Below are 25460 nucleotides of genomic sequence, written 5' to 3' on the forward strand. Positions count from 1 at the left end.
ACTACTCATAAATATTCCACAAGTTTTCTGTTGAAATTGCAAGCATGTCTGTACTGGAGAAATTTGTAACCAAGTTAAGTACCCTTACTTATACAGTCCTATTAAGTGGTACTTAATTTTATCATCTGGTTCTAATCAGTAGTGAGTTCAAAGGAGCTTTCCAGCAATTGTGCCGGACTGTAGAAAGTCTCAAATGTTCTCTGCTTAAAGGTAGCTACATCAGTACAAAAATTCAAAATTAACAGAAACAAAGTGCAGCATAACAGTAAATTAAGAAAAGCATAAATTTACTAAGGATTCAGGTAAATTGGTCTGAAATGTAATTTGCTGATCTAGCTGTATTTTTTTTTATTATTATCTTGTGTTGCTATAGCCCCTCTACTCAGCTTTTGGAAAGTGGTAGACCTGTAGACTGTCTATTTAAAATCACAATTATACATTTAACATGGTGGTAGCCATGTTAAATGTAGAGTGCCCTGCTGATGGTGGATACTTTCCTTGATGGTGGAGTTTAATGTGAATTTTGTAGCTTTGAAGGCACTAGTAACTTGCATTAATCTCTATTTTATTTCTTTAGCTTCTAGTTCTGTTGCTGGAGCTGTAGGTATGACAACCTCTGGAGAAAGTGAGTCCGATGATTCTGAGATGGGAAGACTACAAGGTATAAAAGTTGTTACTAATTTACCATTCACTTTTTCTGTTTGCAGCCTATAAATAACCATACTTATCCAAATTCTGTATTACACGTAGTGGGAAGGCTGTTTTTTGTTTCTCTGTGAATGTGTTGCTTTGCTTACAGTAGTTCTGAGGGGTGGAGTTACAAGCCTTAATTCACTAAAGATGCAAGAATTTGAAAGTAATGTCTGGAGAGCGTGGCATGTTGTTTTCACTTAAATATGTGGTATATAATACATTACTATTGATGATTTTTCAGGTGGAGGTGGGGGGAGAGAATTGAGAACTCAGTCCTATTAAGTGTGTAAGCTCAAATATGAAAACAAGTCATTGCAAGAACATTTTGAGTTGACAGGCCAGGTTAGGCTACTGTTACTCTGCCTGCTTATGGGTAACATTTTTTTTGGGGTGCTTGTCATTGATACCAATGTTGCTGTAACCTTTGAGCAAACAAAATCTAAATGTTCTTCAAATGCATGCTTTGTGCTTGGACTAAAGGATTCAGGTCTCTCAAAAGCTGAGAATACAGACCAGGTGTAAACTCAGTTTGCATGTCCTACAAGTGTTTAATGATTTTGCCACTACATTGCAAGGAGTTCTGAGATCGTGATCTCCCTTGCAAATGACAGATTTCAGTTAATCTGGACATTTGATGTGAAAATGAGTGCTGTGTCACTATGAGTTCAGTTGTTTATAGTCCTTAGTAAGCATAGGTATGCATTAGGAAAATTGAGTTAAATTGATTTTTATTATTAATAGTTATTGTATTGATCAGCAGTAGTCATGGTTGCTAAAAAAAGAGAATCACCCACTTAACCTAGCTTAAATAACACTACTGAAAAGTGTTTAAAAACAAAGCCAAAACCCCTCTAATATCTGGCAGACTTCTTCCCTCTCCTGCTCATCAGCAAATAAAGCTGTGAACCTTGTTTCAGTGTCAGTTTTTCAGATTAATAGTGCTGTTCAGTTCCTGAAAATGTGAAGATAAGGTTAAACTATTTTATGTAGTTTGAGTTCAGATTTGAAAATAGTCTGGTATATCTGCTATGCTAGATCTAGACTTCAACAAGTGAGTAGGCCAGATTTCTTCTGTGAAATACATAACTCTGGAAACTCAGTGGGTGACTTAAAGAACTTTAATGCTCTGATGCATACAGAAATGAGTTATTTGTTCCCTAATGGTCATCTTTTTGGTGTTTTTTAGAAATTGTGGTAGCTGCAGTCATCTAACTATTTTAAAGTATCAAAATTCTAGTAGTCTTAAATTATAGCATCATGGAATTTAAGCTTTTAAAAATATGTGCAGAAGCTTTGACAATGGCTGTTATCCTCTGTTTGCTTTTAGCTCTATTAGAGGCTAGGGGTCTTCCTCCTCACCTGTTTGGCCCTCTTGGTCCTCGGATGTCGCAGCTCTTCCACAGGACAATTGGAAGTGGAGCTAGTAAGCAAAGTTTGTCTAATTTGACTTAATTCTTTCCACTTCCAGACTAGTAGAATTCAACCACTAGTAAATTCTAATAATTGTATTAGCTTCATAGTTTAATATATTTTACATGTTGGAGATTTGTATGTCTTTGATAGTGCTAGATCACTAGTCAACAGTATTAATTTGCTTGTCTTCCTATAAGGAAGATAAATTTGCTTTAGCCATATTTCTTTTCTTTTCTTTTTTTTTGGGGCATCTTAATGTTCCCTTCTAGGTGGGGAAGGGAGGGTTCTTGCCTTTTCACCCCTTCCTTATCTTTTTCTTTTGCATGATGGACTGCTTAACAAAAGACCTCTCCAACCCCCTTGGGTTTTTTGATAGCATTACAATTATTAGTAGATGTCAGTTCTAAGGTATGTTGTTTATAGTTTCAAAAGTGTTTTAGGTTTCAGCTAGAAGTCATTTCCTTCATACTGCATCAGTGAGAATGTGGTTCCACCATGTCTGCATTATGCAGCTGGATAAGATGCGTACCTTCTAGTCCAAGGCTGTTGGCTTCCCAGGAGAGCCAAAGGCAGTCTGTTACGTGGCCTGCCAAGAAGAGGATGGGGTCTCATGGATACTCCATGTGCTGTATTGTCCAGGGGGTGCGCTGAAAAGTCCTTTGCTTTACAAAGGTGGAGTGGTGTGGGTTCTGGCACCTGCTGTAGGTTGGCAAGATGGCTATGGTGAGCAGTGTGGTGGACTCCCTGTGCTGACCAGTCTGCACTGGAAAGACAGCCAAGAGTGAGATTTTTTTTTTTGCCTCCCTTTCCTATCCCCCGCTTTTTATGACAGGGAAAGGAAGTGAAACTGCAAATACAGAGGAAAACAAACTATCTCTGGTCTTCCACTCTGGCAAAAGTATAGCATAACTGTTCCCTTGAACACTTATGTTTTCTAATATCTTTTCCTAACCTTTTTTCTGGATATCTAGGTTCTAAAGCCCAACAGCTTTTACAAGGTCTCCAAGCCACTGATGAAAGTCAGCAACTACAGGCAGTGATTGAGATGTGTCAGCTGTTGGTCATGGGAAATGAAGAAACGTTAGGAGGATTTCCAGTCAAGAGTGTTGTACCAGCTTTGGTAAAGATGAAATACCATATTTCTATGGGAGGATATAGTATTTCACTCAATATCTTGCTTAAATTAAATATTTTTTATTTACATTCTGTAATATCTAATTATATATATGTCTGTATGTGTATCAATGTATATATCTTGTTATTTGGTTTTGAGGGCATTTTTTGTTAAATATTGATAGTTCTAGTAGTTTTTTAATAGCTCAAGAATAGTTAGTGGCTCTTTTGAAACTCTTACCAGGATTCAAAGTCCTGAGTCAGTAGCTATTACACTGATTTGTACCCTTTTTTTATGTTGATGTCTAGATACTTTTTACTGAACTAACAGTACTTTTTTTTTAAAAAAAACAGATAACACTGCTGCAGATGGAGCACAACTTCGACATTGTAAGTGATTTGTAACGTTTAAGAAATTTTTGAAATACAAAAATTTATCATCTGAAATTTAAAACCAACTATCTGTATATTTAATAGATGAACCATGCATGTCGGGCCTTAACATATATGATGGAAGCACTTCCCAGATCATCTGCTGTAGTGGTAGATGCAATTCCTGTCTTCTTGGAAAAGGTAAAATGAAATCAACACAGTGTTAAACTGGTCTGAGGGGACTTTATCTTTTGTTTTAACTTAATGTTTGGCTTCTTTTCATAGCATGAAGTAAGGCATGAGAAGCTTTTAAAAACTGGTTTAGTCTTTGTTCACACCCTTTACAAGACAGTAAGGCATGAGAAGCTTTTAAAAACTGGTTTACTCTTTGTTCACACCCTTACTGAAAAGCACTGTCTGATTCACTGAGAATGCGTTGTCTGTTTGGTGTTGCAAATATACTGTAAAATGATATAAACCGGTAACTCTTAGAGTAAGTTTACTCTTTGTTCACACCCTTACTGAAAAGCACTGTCTGATTCACTGAGAATGTGTTGTCTGGTTGGTGTTGCAAAGATACTGTGAAATGATATAAACCGGTAACTCTTAGAGTAATTATATAGGTGATCTAGCCTTAAATTGGCTGGCTTGATTACGACTAGCAGTGCAGCTGCATTAGCATATTTGTCTTAGTACATACTAAGTGTCCAAGTGTTGATGAAGATTGTTATTTTTACAAACTGATTTAGAAATTGATCTACAAACTTTCTTATTTTCTTGTAGCTGCAAGTTATTCAGTGCATTGATGTGGCAGAGCAGGCGCTTACAGCCCTGGAGATGTTATCACGCAGGCATAGTAAAGCCATTCTGCAGGCAGTAAGTGAAAAAGAAAGCACTTTTACCTCTACCAATTCTACATCTTGGTGATCTTTGTGAAGATAAAATAATAAAACAAGTTTCTGTGATTTTGGTTATACTAAGAGTGAAAACATTTGTTTCTTTTATTGTAGGGTGGGTTGGCAGACTGTTTGCTGTATCTGGAATTCTTCAGTATAAATGCCCAGAGGAATGCACTAGCTATTGCTGCCAACTGCTGCCAGAGTATAACACCTGATGAGTTTCACTTTGTGGCAGACTCTTTGCCACTGCTTACACAAAGGTTAACGCATCAGGTAAGAAGCTATTCTAAAATGGGGAGTTTTAATTTTTACCTGAACGTATTGTAAGATTGCTTCCAGATACCTAGTTAAGTAAGGTCAAGTAGAGCACATTGCCCAGGGCCATGTCTAGCTGATTTTTTTTTTGTTTCGTTTTGGGTAGGGTGTTTTCTTTGTTACTTAAAAAACCTCAAAGGATGGACACAGCCTTTCCAGGCATCCTCTTTTCAGTGTTCAACCTCCCTTACAGTAGAAGTGTTTTATTATGTTCAGATGAAATTTTTTGAGTGTTTCAATGAACTTTTAACTAGAGCTATTTTTAGAGCAATCTTTAGTATCTTGGTGTCTTTGGAGTTGCTGTCTTGGCTGCACTGCATGATATGAAAATCAGGCTTCATGTAGTCTCTAGAACCATAGTAGCCTTCACTCCTGTTTATTATCTATATTTCCAGTTGCTCTGCCTTTGTAGCTCTTTCCTTTTATTTCTTCCTTGTAGAACACAAAAAGGATATTATAGACCCATTTATTCATCTCTAAAGGTATTTGTGTTGCAAATGTGAGATGTTTCCCAGGGAATATGCCATATCAGGAGGTTAGTTTAGACTGTATCAATTAATTTAAAATTCAGAACTGTAATATTATGTAAAATGCGATTCAGCTGGCCTTTTTGGAGAAATTTTATGAATGTATCATAAAATGGCAGGATAATCTAATGCAAGATAAAACACTTTAATACAAACAAATACTTTTTTTTAATAATAGGACAAAAAGTCTGTCGAAAGCACTTGTCTCTGTTTTGCACGGCTAGTGGACAACTTCCAGCATGAGGAGGTAAGGGTGTGGGGTTTTGGGTGTGGATTTTTTTCGTTCTTCCCTCCCTCCGTTTCTCCTAAGGGCTTACCTTTCAAAGTCAGACTAACGTTTTTAATTTTACTGTTCCCTCCTGAAGAACTTGCTCCAGCAGGTTGCTTCCAAGGACTTATTAACAAATATCCAGCAACTCTTGGTAGTGACGCCTCCTATCCTGAGCTCAGGAATGTTCATCATGGTGGTTCGCATGTTTTCCTTAATGTGCTCCAATTGTCCTACACTTGCAGTCCAACTTATGAAACAAAGTGAGTTCTGGCTCTTTCATATTCTGTGGGACCTACTTAGTTAATGTCTGTGGTCAATATGGAACTCTGTGCACTTGATTATACAAGTATTGTGTTTTATTATGGTTTTCTCTCTGACTCTGCTTTCCCTGGGATACCATGTTTGTTAATCTTGTTGAAAGTTGTTTTTTTTTCCTGAGGAGGTTTTTCTCCCCTTTCCTGTCTGTAGTTTTTGTCACTGGAGTGCCTTCCTGATTTTGAGTCAGTATTAGCTGCACAAGTTAATCTTATTTCAACGCAAGCTGAATAGTTTTTTGTAGTCTTTACCAGGTGGGGAAAACATATGATTTAAGGGCTCTTTCTAAGGGAGACCATACAGAGAAGTAACTGCTGTGTAGATGTCTTAGTTCTCACTTGCTTTCTTCTTGTCACCTTGTGAATTTTGACTTGTTACTTCAGCTGTGCTGTATGTTCCCCTGTTTTCTTCTGTGCCCTGTATATTGAGTGATATTTCCCCACTAGATGTCAAAGGGGGAAAACCAAAAAAACCCCCAAACCAAATAGACCCCACAAACCCTGGACCTGAGAACTAACATTTCTTGCAATATTTGAAGAGGTGGCTTTTATCTTACTGTTTACTGCCTATTTGCTTAGGGCAGTGACTGACTCTTCTGTGTAGTGTCTAATACAAAATGGAGTCCATATACATACAGACAATCTCATAAATAATGATTTTATAGATATTGCAGAAACACTTCACTTCCTCCTTTGTGGAGCCTCAAATGGGAGCTGTCAAGAACAAATTGACCTTGTTCCACGAAGTCCTCAAGAACTTTATGAGCTTACTTCTCTTATCTGGTAAGTTACGAAGCCCTAGGTTGGGTCTGGTTGGTATAATATCCATAACTTTTCTAAAACGAAGGCAAACAGTTTTCAGCTTACATGGGATTCATTGTATACTTCTAGTAAAATACTGTTTTAATTTTATTTACAGTGAACTGATGCCTTGTCTGCCAAAAGAGGGGATCTTTGCTGTTGATACTATGCTAAAGAAAGGAAATGCGCAAAATACAGATGGTGCGATATGGCAATGGCGAGATGACAGGGGCCTCTGGCATCCCTATAACAGGATTGATAGTCGAATAATAGAGGTAATCATTCCACACGTTTGTGTACTGATGTTTTTTAAATGTGTATCTGGTTGCATAGGGAATTGAGTGCTTGCTTCATGATTTTGAGAATACCAGCCTTATTCTTTCTGACTAAAGATGGGTTTCCTCAGATCTCTGTAATCTTGGACTGTTTTGGCATTCAGTAATGGGTGAACTGCTTGATCACTGTTCTTACTCTACTTTTGTCAGTCATTTTTCCTACTGTGTCACCCCTCTCGTCACCTTTCATATACATTCCTATTTTTTAAGGATTTCTTAACTTCAAATTCTTCCTTGTTTTTAGGCTGCTCATCAGGTTGGTGAGGATGAGATAAGCCTGTCTACGCTTGGGCGTGTCTATACTATTGATTTTAACTCTATGCAGCAAATAAATGAGGATACTGGAACAGCACGTGCCATTCAGCGAAAACCAAACCCTTTAGCCAATACAAACACTAGTAAGTAAAGCTTAGGAGGCACCTGGTGTCTCTAGCCATGGCTGACTTATGGTGGGCTATACAACAGTGTACTACATAACCAATATATTTCTTGTGGTTTCTGTGGAATATGAAACTATTCTGATTTACATGAATCAGCTGAAGACAGCTTTACAACAAAACTCAAACTGTTGAAATGCTTTCTTTTAAGCATGTAAGCTCTTTTCCTGAGAATTAAAAATCCATTCAATCGGAAAAGCGAAGAAAAAAGATTTGACTCCTTGAAAGAGGAGGATTTATACCTACATTCTTGCCATCAGTTTGACTTCTGGTTCTTAAATTGTATTCTCAATTCAAGAGTTCTTAAAGAAAGTAATCATCAGAGCAGAGAGGCAAAGAACTATGCAGTGATTTGTTGCATAATTTCTCACAGGTGGACATTCAGAATTGAAGAAGGATGATGCTCGAGCACAACTAATGAAAGAGGACCCAGAACTGGCAAAATCCTTTATCAAAACATTGTTTGGTGTTCTTTATGAAGTATATAGTTCTTCAGCTGGACCTGCTGTTAGACACAAGTGCCTTAGAGCAATTCTTAGGATAATTTATTTTGCTGATGCTGAACTTCTGAAAGATGTGCTGAAAAACCATGCTGTTTCAAGGTGGGTTCATTAACCATTCTGAATGGTACTAACTTGGGGTTTACAACTCAAACTTGGGAATACTTTTTTGCAATCATCTCTTTTAGGGGAAAATTGTGCTTTTAAATTCTTAAGCGTTTATTTTTCCAAAAGTTGGGGCTGCCAGCTCCTCAGGAATTTTTCGTGTTAAGTTTTACAGTAGGTGCCCACTGTAGGTATTTTTATTAGAAACTTAGGTTACCTATATGGCTGTGTGTACTAGTAATGTCTAATATTACTATTTACTGTTTTCCTGATTTCTAAAACTTGCCTATAAACTTTTCTGAGGGCAGGATAACTGTTGAGGTAATACAATGTGAACAATAAGATTCTTGTGGCATTCAACTGGTAAGGTCTATTCATGAGACCTCTCCTACATGATGATACCATACAGTTAGGAATATAGATGAAAGGATGCAATTAGAAAATAAACTCGCTAGTTTCACAAAGGCAGGACAAAGCTCCACAACACCATGTTTGTCTGTCATGGTTTTGGCTGGACTGGCCAATGAAAACGACAGATGCTGTCCCCCACCTCGCTCTCCAAGGAGAGGAGGAAAAGAGGTAAAGAGATTGGTAAGTTTAGAAGAAACTAAAGGAAGAAAACTCTTTCTTTGACACATGTTAAAGCATGGTAAAAGTGACGTAGGTGGGAATAGGACTTTTTCAGTCCTTTTATAGCTTTTACAGAATCACAAGGAAATTTGATTCCAGTCTCCAGTACTCTGTGTGGAAGGTGAACTGGCTTGATTTTATTTATTTTAAAAAAAAAAAAAAAAGAAAAAATCAAAAGACAAACCTAATGCTAATAAACTGTCTGTTTTAGTCATATTGCCTCCATGTTGTCGAGTCAAGACCTTAAGATAGTAGTTGGAGCCCTGCAGATGGCAGAGATTTTAATGCAGAAGTTACCTGACATTTTCAGTGTTTACTTCAGAAGAGAAGGTAAATCTTGCTTGCTTGTTTTGTAGTTTTTTTTTCACCTCCTTATTTAGTATTTCAAAAGTGTATATGTGTAGAATCTGTATCCTTTACCTTACCCCTCATTCCATCCCCCCAAGCTGTAAAAAGTTAGTATTGTTTTTGACTAATAAAGGCAAATCTGTGCAAGCTGTCATCATGTGATTGGGGAGGAGCTGACCGAGACTCTGGAGGAGACAAGCTTGTTTTTTCTGAATCTGAAACAAGTTTGTACAGGCTTACTAGCTGCTAGGGAACTTATATTTAGGCTGAACATAACTTGCTGAAATTACGTGGGTAGTCTTACTGGACAAAACTAATGAATTTTTGGCATGAGCTCTTTGTTATAATCTACTGGGGATTTGGGGGTTTCTCTAGCTACTGTTTGTGCTGGTGTCCTTGTTTTGTTTTTTTTTTTTCGTTTTTTGGTAGATTAACTTTTTGAAGAAAGGATTGAACAGTTTTTAAAGCTTAGTATCGATGGGCGGGGTGAGCCAACACTGCCATAGTCAAAACAGAAGTTTTAATAACAGACTTCTACTTTTTAAAACATCTTTGTCCCCACCCTCACCTTCTAAAAGACCTCCAACAATTGAGCCAATGCACCAAACAAAGATTTTTTTTTTTTTTTTTTTTTTTTAAGGGGTGATGCATCAAGTGAAAAACTTAGCAGAGTCTGAGGCTTTGCTAACCAGCCCTCCGAAAGTATGCACTAACGGGTCGGGCACGCTGGGTACCGCTACAACAATAAGCACTGGAACAGCAACTGCTGCCAGTAACGCAGCTGCCGATCTGGGCTCTCCCAGCTTGCAACACAGCCGGGAGGATTCTTTGGATCTGAGCCCACAGGGGTAAGTGCACTATTTGTTGTGAGCAAACAATCTGTGGGGTTTTTGTTTGTGGTTTTTTGGTTGTTTTGTGGTGTGTTTTTTTTCTTTTTTTTTTTTTTTTAAAGAAAAGTCTTGACTGACATAAACTGTTACAGTATCATCTGCTTTTTGCTGTGGTATTTTCCTTTAAGGAATTAAAATGGAGTGGTGTTGAAGCTACCAATGGGTAGCTTTGATTCACGTTATATGAAATGTTTGGAAAAAAAAAGACAAGTGACTTGATAGTTACAATATAGTGATATGAAACAATCCATGCTCTTTGGGGAGAGGCTGGAGAATGCCAAGAGCAACAGCTGTAGTCTCATGTAACTCTTGAGGACAGAGTGATTCTTTCAGAGAAATGATAGCAGTGGTGCATGATTCCTTTCTGTTGGAGACTGAATGAAAAAGAAGTCATCCTTAAGTGATTTTGTTGGAATGCAACCGTTTTGAATTCTTGTAGAATTAATCTCTTGTAGGAATAAATTATTTTAGTGTTACACAATTTGCCTTTATTTTAAAGGTCAAATGTTTGTCTTAATGTATTGGCATAATAAGGAAACTCACCTTAAACCAGAATTAGAATATGTGAACTGGAGAAGTGTAGGGCTTGGTGAGTAAAAACTTCATAAAATGTTGAAAAGACTGACATAAACTGTTACAGTATCATCTGCTTTTTGCTGTGGTATTTTCCTTTAAGGAATTAAAATGGAGTGGTGTTGAAGCTACCAATGGGTAGCTTTGATTCACGTTATATGAAATGTTTGGAAAAAAAAAGACAAGTGACTTGATAGTTACAATATAGTGATATGAAACAATCCATGCTCTTTGGGGAGAGGCTGGAGAATGCCAAGAGCAACAGCTGTAGTCTCATGTAACTCTTGAGGACAGAGTGATTCTTTCAGAGAAATGATAGCAGTGGTGCATGATTCCTTTCTGTTGGAGACTGAATGAAAAAGAAGTCATCCTTAAGTGATTTTGTTGGAATGCAACCGTTTTGAATTCTTGTAGAATTAATCTCTTGTAGGAATAAATTATTTTAGTGTTACACAATTTGCCTTTATTTTAAAGGTCAAATGTTTGTCTTAATGTATTGGCATAATAAGGAAACTCACCTTAAACCAGAATTAGAATATGTGAACTGGAGAAGTGTAGGGCTTGGTGAGTAAAAACTTCATAAAATGTTGAAAAAGTGCTTTCTGGGCTTTAATAGGGGAGACAGGTCAAATATCTGATGCCTTTTGGTGTTTAGAGTTGTATAGCTTTTTTTTTTTTCTTCTTAAGTGTATTTGCACAAATGAATAACCAGATGGTTACACAAATAAAAATGTGAAAACCATGAGAAACCTTTATTCAGTGACACCTCTGGCTGTATTTGGCTGCCTGTAGCAAAAAGGTAACAACAAGGAAAATGCGTTCCTTCTGAATGAAGTAGTCACTTGTCCTTTCAGTTAAAATAGTGTTGAGGGTCCTTCTTCCAGAGATCATTCTTCCTTTGTGACCTCCTTGTTATGGGATAGAACTGTTTTTAATTCTTGAGGAAATAGCTGGCAGATACATCCTAAACTGAGGGACGGGTATGCATGTGAATATGGTGGATGGAAACATGTTACTTTATTTTTAAAATTGGACAGACGACTGAGCGATGTTCTAAAGAGAAAAAGACTGCCAAAACGAGGGCCAAGGAGACCAAAATACTCTCCTCCAAGAGATGATGACAAAGTAGACAATCAAGGTAAATTATTCTTAAAATGTGATAATCTATCTCCTTTTAAATTTGAAAGCAAGCCTTATAGGCTGTCAAAAGCACTAGGATATAATAAACCTGTTGATTCACTTAATTTTGTTTTTGCTTCCTCTAGCTAAAAGCCCTACAACTACTCAATCTCCTAAATCTTCCTTCTTGGCAAGTTTAAATCCCAAAACATGGGGAAGATTAAGCACACAGTCCAACAGTAATAATATTGAACCAGCACGAACAGCAGGAGTAAGTGGTCTTGCAAGGGCTGCTTCCAAGGATACCATTTCCAATAACAGGTACACACACAAAAAATCAAAATACTTCTACTACGGTGTTGACTTTGAGGTGCATGACTTTGAATTTAAAGTAGCATCCTGGGGGTGGGGAGGGAGAGTTGGGGAAAATGGTGCAAGAAGCAATCTGTAGAGAATAGACCTTTGCTATGTTTGGAGTAAGAGGGAAGGGTTTTTGTCTGTGGCTGTTGTTAAATATGGGGAAAATGATACTCTGGCTGTATTTACTTGTAATATTGGAGTATGCAAATGCTAAGAGTGGCCGACTGCCTTTTGTGTGCTTCTTTACAGAGAAAAAATTAAGGGCTGGATTAAGGAGCAAGCCCATAAATTTGTAGAACGTTATTTTAGTTCTGAAAACATGGATGGAAGCAATCCTGCACTAAACGTATTACAGAGACTTTGCACTGCAACTGAACAACTCAACCTCCAGGTTAGAAATGGCAGATCCACTTGGAGTTGGGGTGGGAGTGGAAGCAATAAAAGTATTTAGGAGGAAGCTGGAGGAAAGCTGACCGTTATAGACAGTATGGCAAATACTTTAAGCATAGTTTTTGTTACCTTAAATGATGATACAGTGTTTCCTAACTTGCAATGGTTTGCTTGGGAATTTTTTTTCCTAATTTTTATACAAGCTTTGACACATATTACTTATGATAAATGTATTAACAAAGATATTCTTGATTCCTGGCAATATGTCACTTACATAGCATTTTATTTTAGAATTTTAAAATTCTACAGTTCATTGTTGGGGATTGACCTTATATGTAAAGAAGAACACAATTTGTAATAAGAACTTTGGGGGTGGGGTGAAGGACAAGAGAGAAGTAGCATTTTGTTGAAAGGATAGAAGAAATACAGATTGGGCCAAATCCGCCACCATCTCAAGAACTTGACCCTTGCTTCTCAGACAGTTGTGATCCTTTATAGATGGTCTGAACCTGTAACTTCGATACAGTTGTGTTAAGGTCTGTGCTTTGATCTAAGCAATCGTTAAAATATGAAATGTTTCCTCAGTCTCTCTCCCACGCAGATGTCGTGTAATATATACACCAATCTGAGTTTCGGTGTTTTTTATAAAAAACAAAAACAAAACAGACTGCTGTTTGGAGCTCATCTCTATGTTGCATGAGGCAGAAATGGGGCCTTCAAATTTCTCTTAAAACAGGGAAAATGTAGAAATTGCCTGTAATGTCTCTTCTTTAATAGAGGAATTGCTTACCATCCGTTTTCTTTGCCCTGTCACTTTTTGTATTGAGTTACTGTGCACTCCAGATTTTCCTTCTTTCCCTTCCCTTTACAGCTCTTCCATGCAGTAGGAGGAAAATAATATTTCTTAAGCCCTTAATACCTGGGTAGTAAAATACTACCTTCATATTTTTCAGGTGGATGGTGGAACAGAGTGCCTTGTAGAAATCCGTAGCATTGTCTCGGAGTCTGACGTCTCCTCATTTGAAATCCAGCATAGTGGGTTTGTTAAACAACTGCTGCTTTATTTGACATCTAAAAGTGAGAAAGATGCTGTAAGCAGGGATATCAGATTGAAAAGATTTCTTCATGTATTTTTTTCTTCTCCAGTAAGTTTTTATTGTTTATTGTTTTGTCATTCTTAGTTGTCTCCCTCAAACTGTACTTATCTGACCATCTGAGAGGTTCAGCAATGACCTTGACTTAAAGATACAGTACAGAAGGGATGTTTTATGTGTAATGCTACCACTTCCACATGGTTCTAAGTTTTTACAGGTCATAAACGTTTTAGAATACCCTGTAATTACAGAAAATAAAAAACAGTAGAAAAAATTCCCAATATGGCCTATTGTCTGAGTCTTGAACAACTTTAAAGTTGTTCCTGACTTTTAAGAAGTTGGTATGGAAACAGTTTAGATAGTAATCTTATCACTTGCTCTCTTTTGTCCTAAATAGTGCAAGAAACTAGATTGTCCTGGTTTTAAAGGAAGAAATTTGAAGTGGGAAAGAGGAACATAAATAACTACAACTTCTATTAAGCTTACTGCTCCTGCTTAAGGATGAATGCTTAAAATCTGTAGGGCTATTTGGTTGAAATCAGGAAAGAAAAGTGGAGTTATTTGAAACAGCCCTTTCATAAACTTATGTGTCATCTAGTCATCCTGATACTGCTGTTACTTTAAGTGAGAGCAGTGATTCTTAATTTCTGGGTTTTGTGTCCTGGTTTTGGGTTGGTTTTTTTCCTTAAACAACTTGTGGTGTAAATTGTTTAAGATGGATTAATTCAAGCACGGTAACTTAGAGTGGAATATCTTCTAGCTTCCTGGAGAAGAGCCCCTTGGAAGATTAGAGCCATTAGAAAATGCACCTTTGTTGGCATTAGTCCATAAAATGAACAATTGCCTCAGTCAGATGGAACAGTTTCCTGTCAAAGTGCATGACTTCCCAAGTGGAAACGGAACAGGGAGCAGGTAAGGATTAATGCTCAGGTAACAGTTCCGTTGAAAGCTTTTGTTTTCCAAAACTTGGTTCAATGCTAAAAGTTCCAAGAGGTAGTAGAAACTTCTGACCCTAATAAAGGCAAAAGCAATTACACAGTTAACTTTTTTGTTCAGTGGAAGATTGAATATTTAACCAGGTATTTACTTACCTTCTTGAAACTTCTCTCACTGAGATTAGGGGTGGATGTGTTATTTTAAAAGCAATCTCTAAATTTAAGTTTTAAAAATTCCAATATCTTCCTTGTCCCTGTGTAACAAACACTGGGAAGAAATAATCTGTCTATTGCTGAGACACTGACATTTTTTTAGTGAAGTAAACTGCAGAGTGTTTGTATTACAGCACTAAACTTATTCAGATAGATTCTGTTCTCTAGGATGATAATGGATTGAGTGATAATTGTTGGCTGTCAGCATAGTTTAAAATAACTGTAGACTTGCCCTGTGGCTTAAGACAGATTAAGTTTGGAATCCAACTTGTTATTTGCATTTTATGTAACAAATCTGAGTGACTGAAGGCCTATTTCTACAACTTCTTTTCTGTACTTTAATAAATGAATCCTATTTTTCACTCTGTAGAGTGGTTAGTAGGTCTGTTTCAGTGTAAGTTGAATATAAGTTTTGAAAGTATTTTGTGGTGCTGGCTAAAAGCTCAATTTGGTTATAGACATATTCTTGTGACTATGTAGAAGTTAGAAGGGGAGCAGCATTGAAAATGAATTTTTGAAAACTATTCTTTAAAGTTTGAAATGCCAAAAATCTTCTGTGTCTCAGGTAGTAGTAATATAGTCTGCATCTTTTGTGTCACTGTCACACAACATCCATTATAGTAGATGTATTAGAGCCCCACACCGTAGCATTAATCTAACTCATATTAAAATTCAGAGAAACTGTGTTACATTTCATGGGGATGAATGCAATACACAGATTTCTAATACATGAAGGAATTAATTGTCTTGATAATGACTTTTGCAAATAGTATGTGGTCTGTAATCTAATAACAATTCCTCATATGCTCTATTTCTGTAAAAAGTGGGATAACTACAGAAGTTATAAAGCTGTTGATCATAGCAGCAAAGTTCTGCTATTCTTTTTGATGGAAAATTAAACATGGAAAGTCAGGCTACTGCAGCATTATTTGACTACTAGTCTTACTGTGGATTATGTCAATGGGGATTCTGAGGCATTAAGATTTGGTAGTCTTTCACTAGCACCTGGAAATAGAAGCAGGCCAAGCTATGAGATTTGTTTATAAAAACAGCTAGCTTGAGTATTGATAGCTTGGTGAGATGGAACACATATATAAGCTATACTTGGCAAGAAAAAACAGAGGAGCTTTCATGTTGTCTCTTTATGGCCTTATTAAAAACCATATGAATGGATACTTGTGTTTTCCATCCATCCCTGATTCTGATCCTTATTGCACTGCAGGTAAACAGAGCTCTAAATCTGTGGCATTAGCTGACCACTGAACAACTTCAGACCTTAAAGATGGTCAATAAAGGCTGTGTTATAATCAGCCGTCAGACTGGACTTTCTCTTAATCCAAGTAGCTTCCATCAGAAATCAGATTTTGTCCAACTTAAATTCTGGTGTTCTTGTAGAGTAAAATTTTTGACCTGTTTATACAAATCTTAATAGCTTATTTTTAGAGAAATAGACTGAGAAATAACGCTCTGAAAAAGTGAATTTGTAAATGCATGTATAAGCCTATTTGAATGCATTTTTTAGTGCTATTATGGCTATTAGATTCTTTGTGTAGCAACTTTTTTCACAAATTATTTTGAGTTTTTCTCTTAACAGAGGATCCCAAGCTTTAAAATTCTTCAATACACATCAGTTAAAATGCCAACTGCAAAGACATCCAGACTGTGCTAATGTGAAACAGTGGAAAGGTGGACCTGTGAAGATTGATCCTCTGGCTTTGGTACAAGCCATTGAAAGATACCTTGTGGTTAGAGGTATATATATTATACAGTCACACATGTTCTGCTTTTTGAGATAGCCAATACTGTCAGTAGTGTTGAGTCTTTAAAAATCCTGTGGGGATTATACTGAAGACAAAAGGGAGGTACCTACGAATGTATCTGGCTCACAGGGGAGGAGACCAAGGCTGCAGAGAATCTTCTCTTTTCTGGGACAGACTTTTTCCTGTTGTAAAGAGTTCAGTCTAAATACTAACAGAAGTAAAGTCTAGCTGACTGTCAGATTGGCTGTAACCTGGCATTTTTGATGCCAGATGTTGATACTGAAATTTCTTCCAACATGTCTGAATTTTACTTTTTTAAACTGATGTATTTTGGAACTGATTTAAACAGTGGAGCTCATAAAAGTCAGAGTACAAATGCATTGCTACTTTTCTCCTCTCTCGTCTCAGGCTATGGAAGAGTTAGAGAAGATGATGAGGATAGTGACGATGATGGGTCAGATGAAGAAATAGATGAATCTTTGGTAAGCTTTTGCTCTGGGGATATGAGGAGGGAACAGTGTGGGCAGAGTCTTAAGAAGCTAGCAACAAGTTTCCTAACTCGTGTGTGGTTTTGTTTTGTTCAGGCTGCTCAATTCTTAAATTCAGGGAATGTGAGACATAGACTGCAGTTTTACATTGGAGATCACTTACTGCCATATAATATGACTGTGTATCAAGCAGTTAGGCAGTACAGTTTGCAAGCTGAGGAGGAGAGGGAGTCTACAGATGATGAAAGCAACCCATTAGGAAGAGCTGGGATTTGGACAAAAACACATACAATTTGGTAAGTTGGCTAGAGAAATCAGGGGACAACTATTCCAGTTTCCTAGATGTATATACATAAAGAAAATGTGGAATATAGCTGCTCTTCCTCCCTTTCCACCCTCCCTCCAAAACTCTGACGCTGTGAATTTCCTGATGTGCTTGAGATAGCAACGAAATTCTTACTAAGATTTAACTGATGTTCTTTCTAGCTCATCAGCAAAGCTGATGAACGAGAAGTGGGAAATCTTAAATGACACCTGCTAGATTGAGGGAAATCAGTGTTGGGTAACTCACCACTAACAATAGAGAATGTGTCTGCAGTCTACAAATAATGGTCAACTTCTAACTGGTTTTCATGGTTGATTGCTGTGCCATGTGTATTCTCTGGCCATACTTCGCAAGGAGTAGTATTGACTTATGTCTGTGCCAAACATTTTAATGTTCAGCAGTGTCTTTTTCTAATATTTAAATGTGTTATGCAAAAGCAACAACAACAACAAAAACCCACTTTGTTTGTTTTTTTTTTTGTCTATACCTTCTGCTTCTCTTCTTCCAGTTCATGGAGCCGGAGGGTCCCCATTTTTTCTCTCCCATGACATACTTTGCTTCTGAGGCCTAGCTTCAAAGGCTGGATCATATCCAAATGCATTGTTCTTGTCTTTCTGCTTTTAACTGTCATTCAAGTAAAATTCTGGTAATCAAAGAACTAACACTTTTATAACTGTTTTTGTTTCCATTTAAGTTAGTATTTCACAAACATTTTTTTAACTTTTAATTACTCTTTAGGTACAAACCTGTGCGAGAGGATGAAGATGGTAGTAAGGACTGTGTTGGTGGTAAAAGGGGAAGAGCTCAAACTGCTCCCACAAAAACCTCCCCTAGAAATTCTAAAAAGCATGATGAATTGTGGCATGGTGAGTGTGTTGCCTTGCAAACGTATTAGATTGGTGGAATTTCTGAAAGGATGGTGAGGAAGACACTGTAGTGTTTCTTTTAAAGCAAGAATAGTGTAAGAAAAGTAAGCATATATTGTGTGTATTAAAACTAAAAATAAGATACTTACCGAATTGTTTGACTAAACTGTTGTAGTGAAGTGAATGTCATGATTAATACTACCTAGACCCCTAATAAGTAAATCCTATGGAAAGACTTCTAATTGATTTGTTTTGATAATGTATTATTTTTTCCTGCCAGATGGTGTATGCCCTTCGGTATTAAATCCTCTAGAAGTTTACCTCATATCTACTCCACCTGAAAACATAACATTTGAAGATCCTTCATTAGACGTTATTCTTCTTTTGAGAGTTTTACATGCTATCAGTCGATACTGGTATTACTTGTATGATGTGAGTAGAGAATTTTTTTAATCACTTTCATACTTGATACTGACAACTCTGTCCTGAACCACCTTAAAACACTCTTCTTGCCTTGTCCGCTGCCCACCACCAAGACAGAATAATGCAAATACTATCCTCTTCCCCTATCTATATCTCTAATATCTGGTAAGATGCAGGCTATAAATTCTTATAGTAAATAATATTTCTTCTATAGTGTGTTAAACACACTTTCCATGCTTTTTCCCTTCCTGAAGTTGAAAAAGCAACATTATTCCTGAAAAGAATTAGTAGTAAAAATTTACTCAGTCTTTCCTTCATGGTTTAGACTATGTGTGACCCAAGTGACAATGAAAGGTTTTGTATTTTTTTTTCTTGTGATGAAGCAAATTAGAAGCATAAAAAGCCCTCTTAATAAAGGCTTGATATTTCTTCCAGCATTTCTTTAACTAGAAGTACATTGTTCTTATTTAACACAGAATGCAATCTGCAAGGAGATAATTCCAACCTCAGAGTTTATCAACAGTAAACTGACAGCAAAAGCAAACAGGCAGCTTCAGGATCCTTTGGTAATTATGACAGGAAACATACCAACTTGGCTGACAGAACTTGGAAAAACATGGTATGAATGACTTACCGTATAGTATTTCTGATTTGAAATCAGTTGGTCTCCGGGCTGGGCAGCCCAGGTGGAACTTGTGTTACGAGGCTTTTGAAAGTGCTGGGGGAGAGTAAAACATAGGCACAGAGATCTTGTTAAGTTCCATAGTGACACTTGGATGAATGTTTACATTTCTACTGCATGGTTTAAACCAAATATGGAGGGATAGACTAGCTGCAAAGTTTGGACCTTTTTTCAGGAGTTTCTGAGCCATTTGAAGTTTTCTTACTGAAATAATTGTACTTGATTATTGGGGTATTTTTTTCTGCTCTTAAACTGCTTAATGACATTTTGGTCATACCACCACATATATCTTAGCATATTTGATATGGTACAAAGGCAAATATTTTTGTAATTAAAGGAAATAAATAAATAATTTTTATAAAGTTATATTCATAGTATTTTGTAGTATCTTGACACAGACTGTGAACTCTAAAACTCTTGCACTTGAAATAGTAAGAAATCAGAGTTGCTTGAAAAGTCCAAAAAGGTCATGTTAATTGAAGCAACATTGGGCACAATTGACTGGAAATATGTACTCTAGAGAAACTGTTTAGTTTTTCATTTTTAAAATAAGATCTCTAAGTTTCTTCATAAACATTCCAAGTAACAAATGATGAGTATGAATGCATATTGTTATACATACACCTATACCACTATTAGTTCCATAAAACTGCATTTTCGCTTAAATGTCAGCAGAGAACTGCACTGTTAATGTACACTTGCCTTTGAGAATAATAGAACTGATGAATTAAAATAGTAAGATTCTCTGGTAATCCTTCACAGATAATTTGAAGTGTTTTTTGAAAATGGTGGAAGGTAAATTGCTGATGCTGCTGTAGGCTGGTTCTCATTCTTTTTCTCCCCAAATATGGGAGCTTGAACAACCTTCTTAAAATCTTTGATCTAAGTTAGATTTACTAATTGTAAAGCAAGTGTGAACAAGTAAAAGAATATTTATTTTCTGATATAAACTTTGAATAACCAAGGCGTTCAAGTATTATGAGTTAGTTTTCTGCAAGAGTTAGAAGCTTCAGAATCTTTTTGTGATTCCTTCTTATATTAAATTCCATCTCTAGACTCTTGCTCATAAGCATTGTAATTAAAACTAAAATGTGTTCTGGAATGCTTCCTTTGGAGGCTGCCTTCACCACAGCGTTTTCAATAAAGTACTAATTTCAGGCATACTGCATTTCTGTTGTATTTTAAACTAAACTATGGTCATAGATGCGAGTTGAAACCCAGCTAACTAATCCAATGCTCTTTACAGCCCATTTTTCTTTCCATTTGATACCCGTCAAATGCTGTTTTATGTAACTGCTTTTGATCGTGATCGAGCCATGCAAAGACTGCTGGATACTAATCCAGAAATCAATCAATCAGATTCTCAGGATAGCAGAGTGGCACCGCGACTGGACAGGAAAAAAGTAGGTATATCTGGTTTAAAAATGGAATGAATGATCTTTTTATTGCTATATTGTCGTTAAAAATATCATTGTGAGAAGATTCATTTGTAAAACTTCAGGTTTTGGTAGTTCACTGATGAGAGGGAGGTTGGTTTCTGTTGGTTTAAAAGCCCCCGAGTAGAAGGGACGCTGTCTTCTAGGTATCTGCCACTAGGTGGCAGGAGGGGCCGGAGTATTCTGCCCTGCTGTCTCACATCCTGCTTCATTTTGGAGTCTTTACATGGTTTCTGAAACTGTACTCCAAGAATGAACTTCAGGTTTTAGGTTGCATTAGTGCTATTTCCATATACTAGCTTCTAAAATCTGTTTTGCTTTATGTAAAATTTCAGAAGAATTCAAGCAGTAGGTTCTAGACCCTTAAGTGTTACCTGACTAAACAAAAACATCGTCATTGTGTTCTGGGACAGTACTAAGCCTCCTGTCACAACGTAATAAAACTAGGCTGTGATTGTTTTAAAATGAGGCAGGCTTGGGTGTTTGCCTTCAGTCTGTTATCTTAAACTAAGTTCTGCTGTATAGTGCAGATCTGCTATATGGTCTTGAATACATTTTGGGCAAAAAAATAACTTCCAACATGTCAGAATGCTAGTGCTGTTGTGGGTTGGATTTTTTTGTTTTGTGTTGTGGTGTTGGTTGTTGTTGTGGGGGTTTTGGTTTGTGGTTTGGCTTTTTTTTTGGCTGGGTGCATGTTTTGTTTTGTTTTTTGAAACCTGCCACTTTTCCTACTAAAGAATCCACAAGGGCAGGGTGTAAGATTATTCTTTTGCTGGATTTTGACACTTCTATTCTGTGTTTTCTTCTCCACATGTTAGTTTGAGGTATGTAACATCACATAACACCTCTCTGTTATGTTGTAGTCCGACTGCCAGATTCTTGGCACGAGTAGTACCTATTAGTTACACTGATACAACTGTAAGGCGTTGGTTTTTCATTTTATGTCAAATGTTTTAGTCAGTTTTCATATAGAAGCAAGAATTACCTTATCAAAGTATACGCTTACAAATTGTTGAACTGGGGAACTATTAGCATGGGGTGGAAAAACTTGCATAACTATTTTTTTTTCCTGTTGTAACTGCCTGGGGAGCTGGGACTTACAGACATAATTTCACTACTTAAAACTTCTCTAATGTGTAGCGCACTGTGAACAGAGATGAGCTGTTGAAACAGGCAGAATCTGTGATGCAGGATCTAGGCAGTTCAAGAGCCATGTTGGAAATCCAGTATGAGAATGAAGTAAGTAATATCAATGCAGTCTAATTAACCCCTTTTTACTGAAGATCAGTACAAAAAAAGCTACAACTTTCCTAGAATGACTTGGTCTGACTCATGATCCTTCCCATTGCTGGCACCACAAAATTGTATCTTTTAATTATCCTTAATCCACTTGGTTGTGATTTTTAGTTGCTACAAGAAACTCTTCCTGATCTACTAAATTTCATAATCAGTCTTATTCTGTAGAGCATGTATTTTTTTCTAAGTAAACAGCTGTGTGCATTTCCTCTGTAATATGTTTGTTAGGTATTTAATGCTTTTATTCCACTATTATCCCTCTGATACGTGGTCTTTCCAAGCTTTCTCAGTCGTGCTGTAAATGTTGGCCTAGTTAGGTTCTCTAGATGCTTTTTGCAATGCAGTCTTCTTTATAGCCAATCAAGTACTGTATTTCTCAGACTTAGATTTTGATATTCAAACTGACCTAATGGACTCACTTATTTATCTCGTTCCCCCTCCTCTCCCCGCACCCTCCCTCCTCCTGAAGGTTGGCACAGGCCTAGGCCCCACGCTAGAGTTCTATGCACTTGTATCTCAGGAACTGCAGAGAGCAGACTTAGGCCTTTGGAGGGGAGAAGAAGTGACTTTAGCCAATCCAAAAGGTAAGTGTTTTACTACCTAAAATATCAATGTTGATCTAATACTGAATTGGTTCTAAGTTGACTTCATGTGAATAGCTTTGAAAGAGCACCTCAGTTTGTGATATTATGCCTCGGATATTATGCCTTGTGATAGTGTGTAGTTATCTTCACAGAATATTCATGGTTGGAAGGGACCTTTGAGATCATTGAGTCCAATCACACAAAAAAACCAAAACAAAAAAAACCCACCAAAGCAACACACACACACACTCTCACACTCACACTCTGCACCCACCCACAGACAGACAAAACCCAACAATCCCGGGCACTAGACCATGCCCTGAAGTGCCACGTCTACATGTTTCTTAAATACCTCCAGGGATGGTGACTCCACCACCTCCCTGGGCAGGCTGTTCCAGTGCCTGACCACTCTCTCAGTAAAATAATTCTTCCTAATATCTAATCTAAACCTCCCCTGCCACAACTTTAGACATTTCCTCTGGTCCTGTCATTATTCACTTGAGAGAACAGGCCAGCATCCGCCTCTCTACAACCTCCTTTCAGGTAGTCGTAGAAACTTCTTTGTGTGGGGTTGGGTTTTTTTTTATATTATAATAAGCTTTAGGTAATGGTTATCTGATAGCTGCTTTCAAACTTACATCTGGAATGAATCTAGCAGGGTACACATTGAATTTTTTTCTTTCTTCCTCAACAGGAAGCCAGGAAGGTACCAAGTATATCCATAACCTTCAAGGCCTTTTTGCACTTCCTTTTGGTAGAACAGCCAAGCCAGCTCACATTGCAAAAGTTAAAATGAAGTTCCGCTTTTTGGGAAAACTAATGGCCAAGGCAATCATGGATTTTAGACTGGTGAGAATAAAATGGAAAATATGATTCCAAAGGGTTAAATGGAAATTCTAGTTCTGGCTGTGTGGAGTTGCATGGAATTATTTTCTGCTCTAGCAGTTTGGGCAGGGGGAAGAGGGATGTGGCTGAGCTTTTCAGGGGGAAAGGGCAGCGTATGTTGAAGATCTTTGCAGTGGCAAAGAAAAAAGGAAAAGCCTTTGAAAAGGCTTGAAAAGGCTTGAAAAAACGAAGTCTAGTGAAAAAAGGAAAAGCCATTGCCTGCCATGTGTTGCAGTCTCTCTCCAGTCTTTCCAGATCATTTTAGGCTTCCTATTCCAGCTGCTGGTTTGTGAATTCCTCGAACATGTATCCACTATGCAGTCACTTGTGTTTCCTTGACTGTAGATTTCTCAGGTGAAAAAAGTTGGACACAGTGTTTTCATGTGTGCCAGAACTATGAGTTAGTAAATAGTATTCTAGATCTAGTCAAGAGATTAAATAGCAAAAGATACAATTTTGGAAGACAGTTCAATACTAAACAATGTTTTGATTTCCAGGTGGACCTTCCTCTTGGACTTCCTTTTTATAAATGGATGCTACGACAGGAAACTTCCTTGACATCGCATGACTTGTTCAGTATTGATCCAGTGGTCGCCAAATCAATATATCACCTTGAAGATATTGTAAGACAAAAGAAAAGACTTGAACAGGACAAAACACAGGTGGGAAGTAACCCTAAGAGTGGAGGAGTGCATCTTTATACGTGTTTGGATTGTATGAAGCAGCCATAATTGAGAATGTATGATAGTGCTTGATACTGATGGGTGATAGCGATAATGACTTCCATCTAATAAAAGGAGTGGTTTTAGTGTTGTTAAATCAGTGGCTAGTAACTGCAACACGGTCTTTCTGTAATATAGGCACTAATGTTACATATTTAGTATGAGATTCTTCTGTGTGATTAAACATAGGCTAGAAATGGCTAAAACTGCCAGATGTTTGCTTCAGGTAACCACTCTTTGTTTCACTTAGAAAAGACTAATCAACTTCAGTATCGGGGGGGGGGAAACTGTCCTTGATTTTTGAACATTTAAAAGGCTTGGCTTTCTTACTTTAGCCAAATTTTCAGGTTTTCTTAGATGGCTTTTTGTGGGTTTTTTCCTCCCCCTATGGAGAACTGATATAATTGGCTTCATATGTGAGCATGCAGGCTCTCTTATAGATACAGAAAAATCTTAATTTTTCAATGTTATCTACTCTTAACTGAAAATAGTACCATTCCCTGCGGCAGAGTAGGGATAAAGGTCTTTGGCATGCATCCTCTTCCCAGCATCCAATGTTAGTAGATGGTAGGCAGTAATAACCTCATTTATGCTCTTAATATATCTGCTTTGTTACTGGTGAAGTTACTACGAGCTTGTGGGCCTTTGTTCCTCTTCACCTCACTGTATCACCCTTTCTCCTTGAGCACTGCTTTTAATTTCCTAACAAGAGTTTGAAAAACGTGAAACCTGGTGAATGAAAACTGAAAAATGCCAAATATGAGTGCCATTAAGTATTCTAAGGGAAAAATGAAAAATGTAGCTTAAGAGCTTTAGCTCCATTACCTCCTTTTCTTGTAATAGTATTCCCTAAATAAATAATATGCAAGAAGTTAAAGTAATTCTAAAATTGCTAGGAAAAAGTATACTGTTACGATTTTTCAAGTTTATCTATTAAGAGAGTTTATTTGGTTTGTCTTGGTTTATTGTTATGTATGAAAAATATAGAAGGAAAGCAAGGATTACTGTAACTGTATTACTAGTAATATTCTTCTAGAAATGTTCACTTAAACAAAACTGTTTTAGAAGATAATAACTTTTGGACAAATTAATGACAATGAATTGTTCTCACTGGTTTTCCCTTCTAATTTTTCAGACCAAAGAAAGTCTACAGTATGCATTGGAGGCTCTGACTATGAATGGCTGCTCAGTGGAAGATTTAGGGCTGGACTTCACACTTCCTGGGTTCCCTAATATAGAACTGAAAAAAGGGGGAAAAGATACACCAGTCACCATCCACAATTTAGAGGAGTACCTCAGAGTACGTAGAAGCAAAGCTAGGACTAAAACTTTGTTTATTCTTCGTT

At 37.1% G+C, this 25460-nt stretch overlaps 1 protein-coding gene across 6 annotated transcripts in view; it reads left to right on the forward strand.

Moving 5' to 3' along the window:
* TRIP12 (thyroid hormone receptor interactor 12) overlaps positions 1-25460 on the forward strand; it is a 72522-nt gene that overhangs the window by 37948 nt on the left and 9114 nt on the right. For 3 of the 6 annotated variants that reach the window (XM_014951750.1, XM_014951751.1, XM_014951754.1), the window contains 32 exons: positions 578-661; positions 2021-2116; positions 3078-3226; positions 3574-3609; positions 3697-3792; positions 4375-4467; positions 4602-4763; positions 5511-5579; positions 5698-5863; positions 6583-6700; positions 6837-6993; positions 7298-7451; positions 7864-8092; positions 8937-9055; positions 9714-9921; positions 11574-11674; positions 11802-11976; positions 12265-12406; positions 13359-13550; positions 14260-14411; positions 16227-16399; positions 16816-16889; positions 16992-17191; positions 17959-18086; positions 18367-18518; positions 18986-19128; positions 20438-20594; positions 21768-21866; positions 22393-22507; positions 23202-23356; positions 23890-24054; positions 25250-25414. In XM_014951750.1, the coding sequence (XP_014807236.1) occupies positions 578-661; positions 2021-2116; positions 3078-3226; positions 3574-3609; positions 3697-3792; positions 4375-4467; positions 4602-4763; positions 5511-5579; positions 5698-5863; positions 6583-6700; positions 6837-6993; positions 7298-7451; positions 7864-8092; positions 8937-9055; positions 9714-9921; positions 11574-11674; positions 11802-11976; positions 12265-12406; positions 13359-13550; positions 14260-14411; positions 16227-16399; positions 16816-16889; positions 16992-17191; positions 17959-18086; positions 18367-18518; positions 18986-19128; positions 20438-20594; positions 21768-21866; positions 22393-22507; positions 23202-23356; positions 23890-24054; positions 25250-25414 (4424 nt within the window). The remainder of the gene's footprint in view (positions 1-577; positions 662-2020; positions 2117-3077; positions 3227-3573; positions 3610-3696; positions 3793-4374; positions 4468-4601; positions 4764-5510; positions 5580-5697; positions 5864-6582; positions 6701-6836; positions 6994-7297; positions 7452-7863; positions 8093-8936; positions 9056-9713; positions 9922-11573; positions 11675-11801; positions 11977-12264; positions 12407-13358; positions 13551-14259; positions 14412-16226; positions 16400-16815; positions 16890-16991; positions 17192-17958; positions 18087-18366; positions 18519-18985; positions 19129-20437; positions 20595-21767; positions 21867-22392; positions 22508-23201; positions 23357-23889; positions 24055-25249; positions 25415-25460) is intronic. The other 3 variants (XM_014951753.1, XM_014951756.1, XM_014951752.1) reach the window with 2 other exon arrangements.

Source organism: Calidris pugnax, unplaced genomic scaffold (genome assembly GCF_001431845.1).
Source record: "Calidris pugnax isolate Ruff unplaced genomic scaffold, ASM143184v1 scaffold197, whole genome shotgun sequence".
In the NCBI taxonomy this organism is placed as follows: Eukaryota; Metazoa; Chordata; class Aves; order Charadriiformes; family Scolopacidae; genus Calidris; species Calidris pugnax.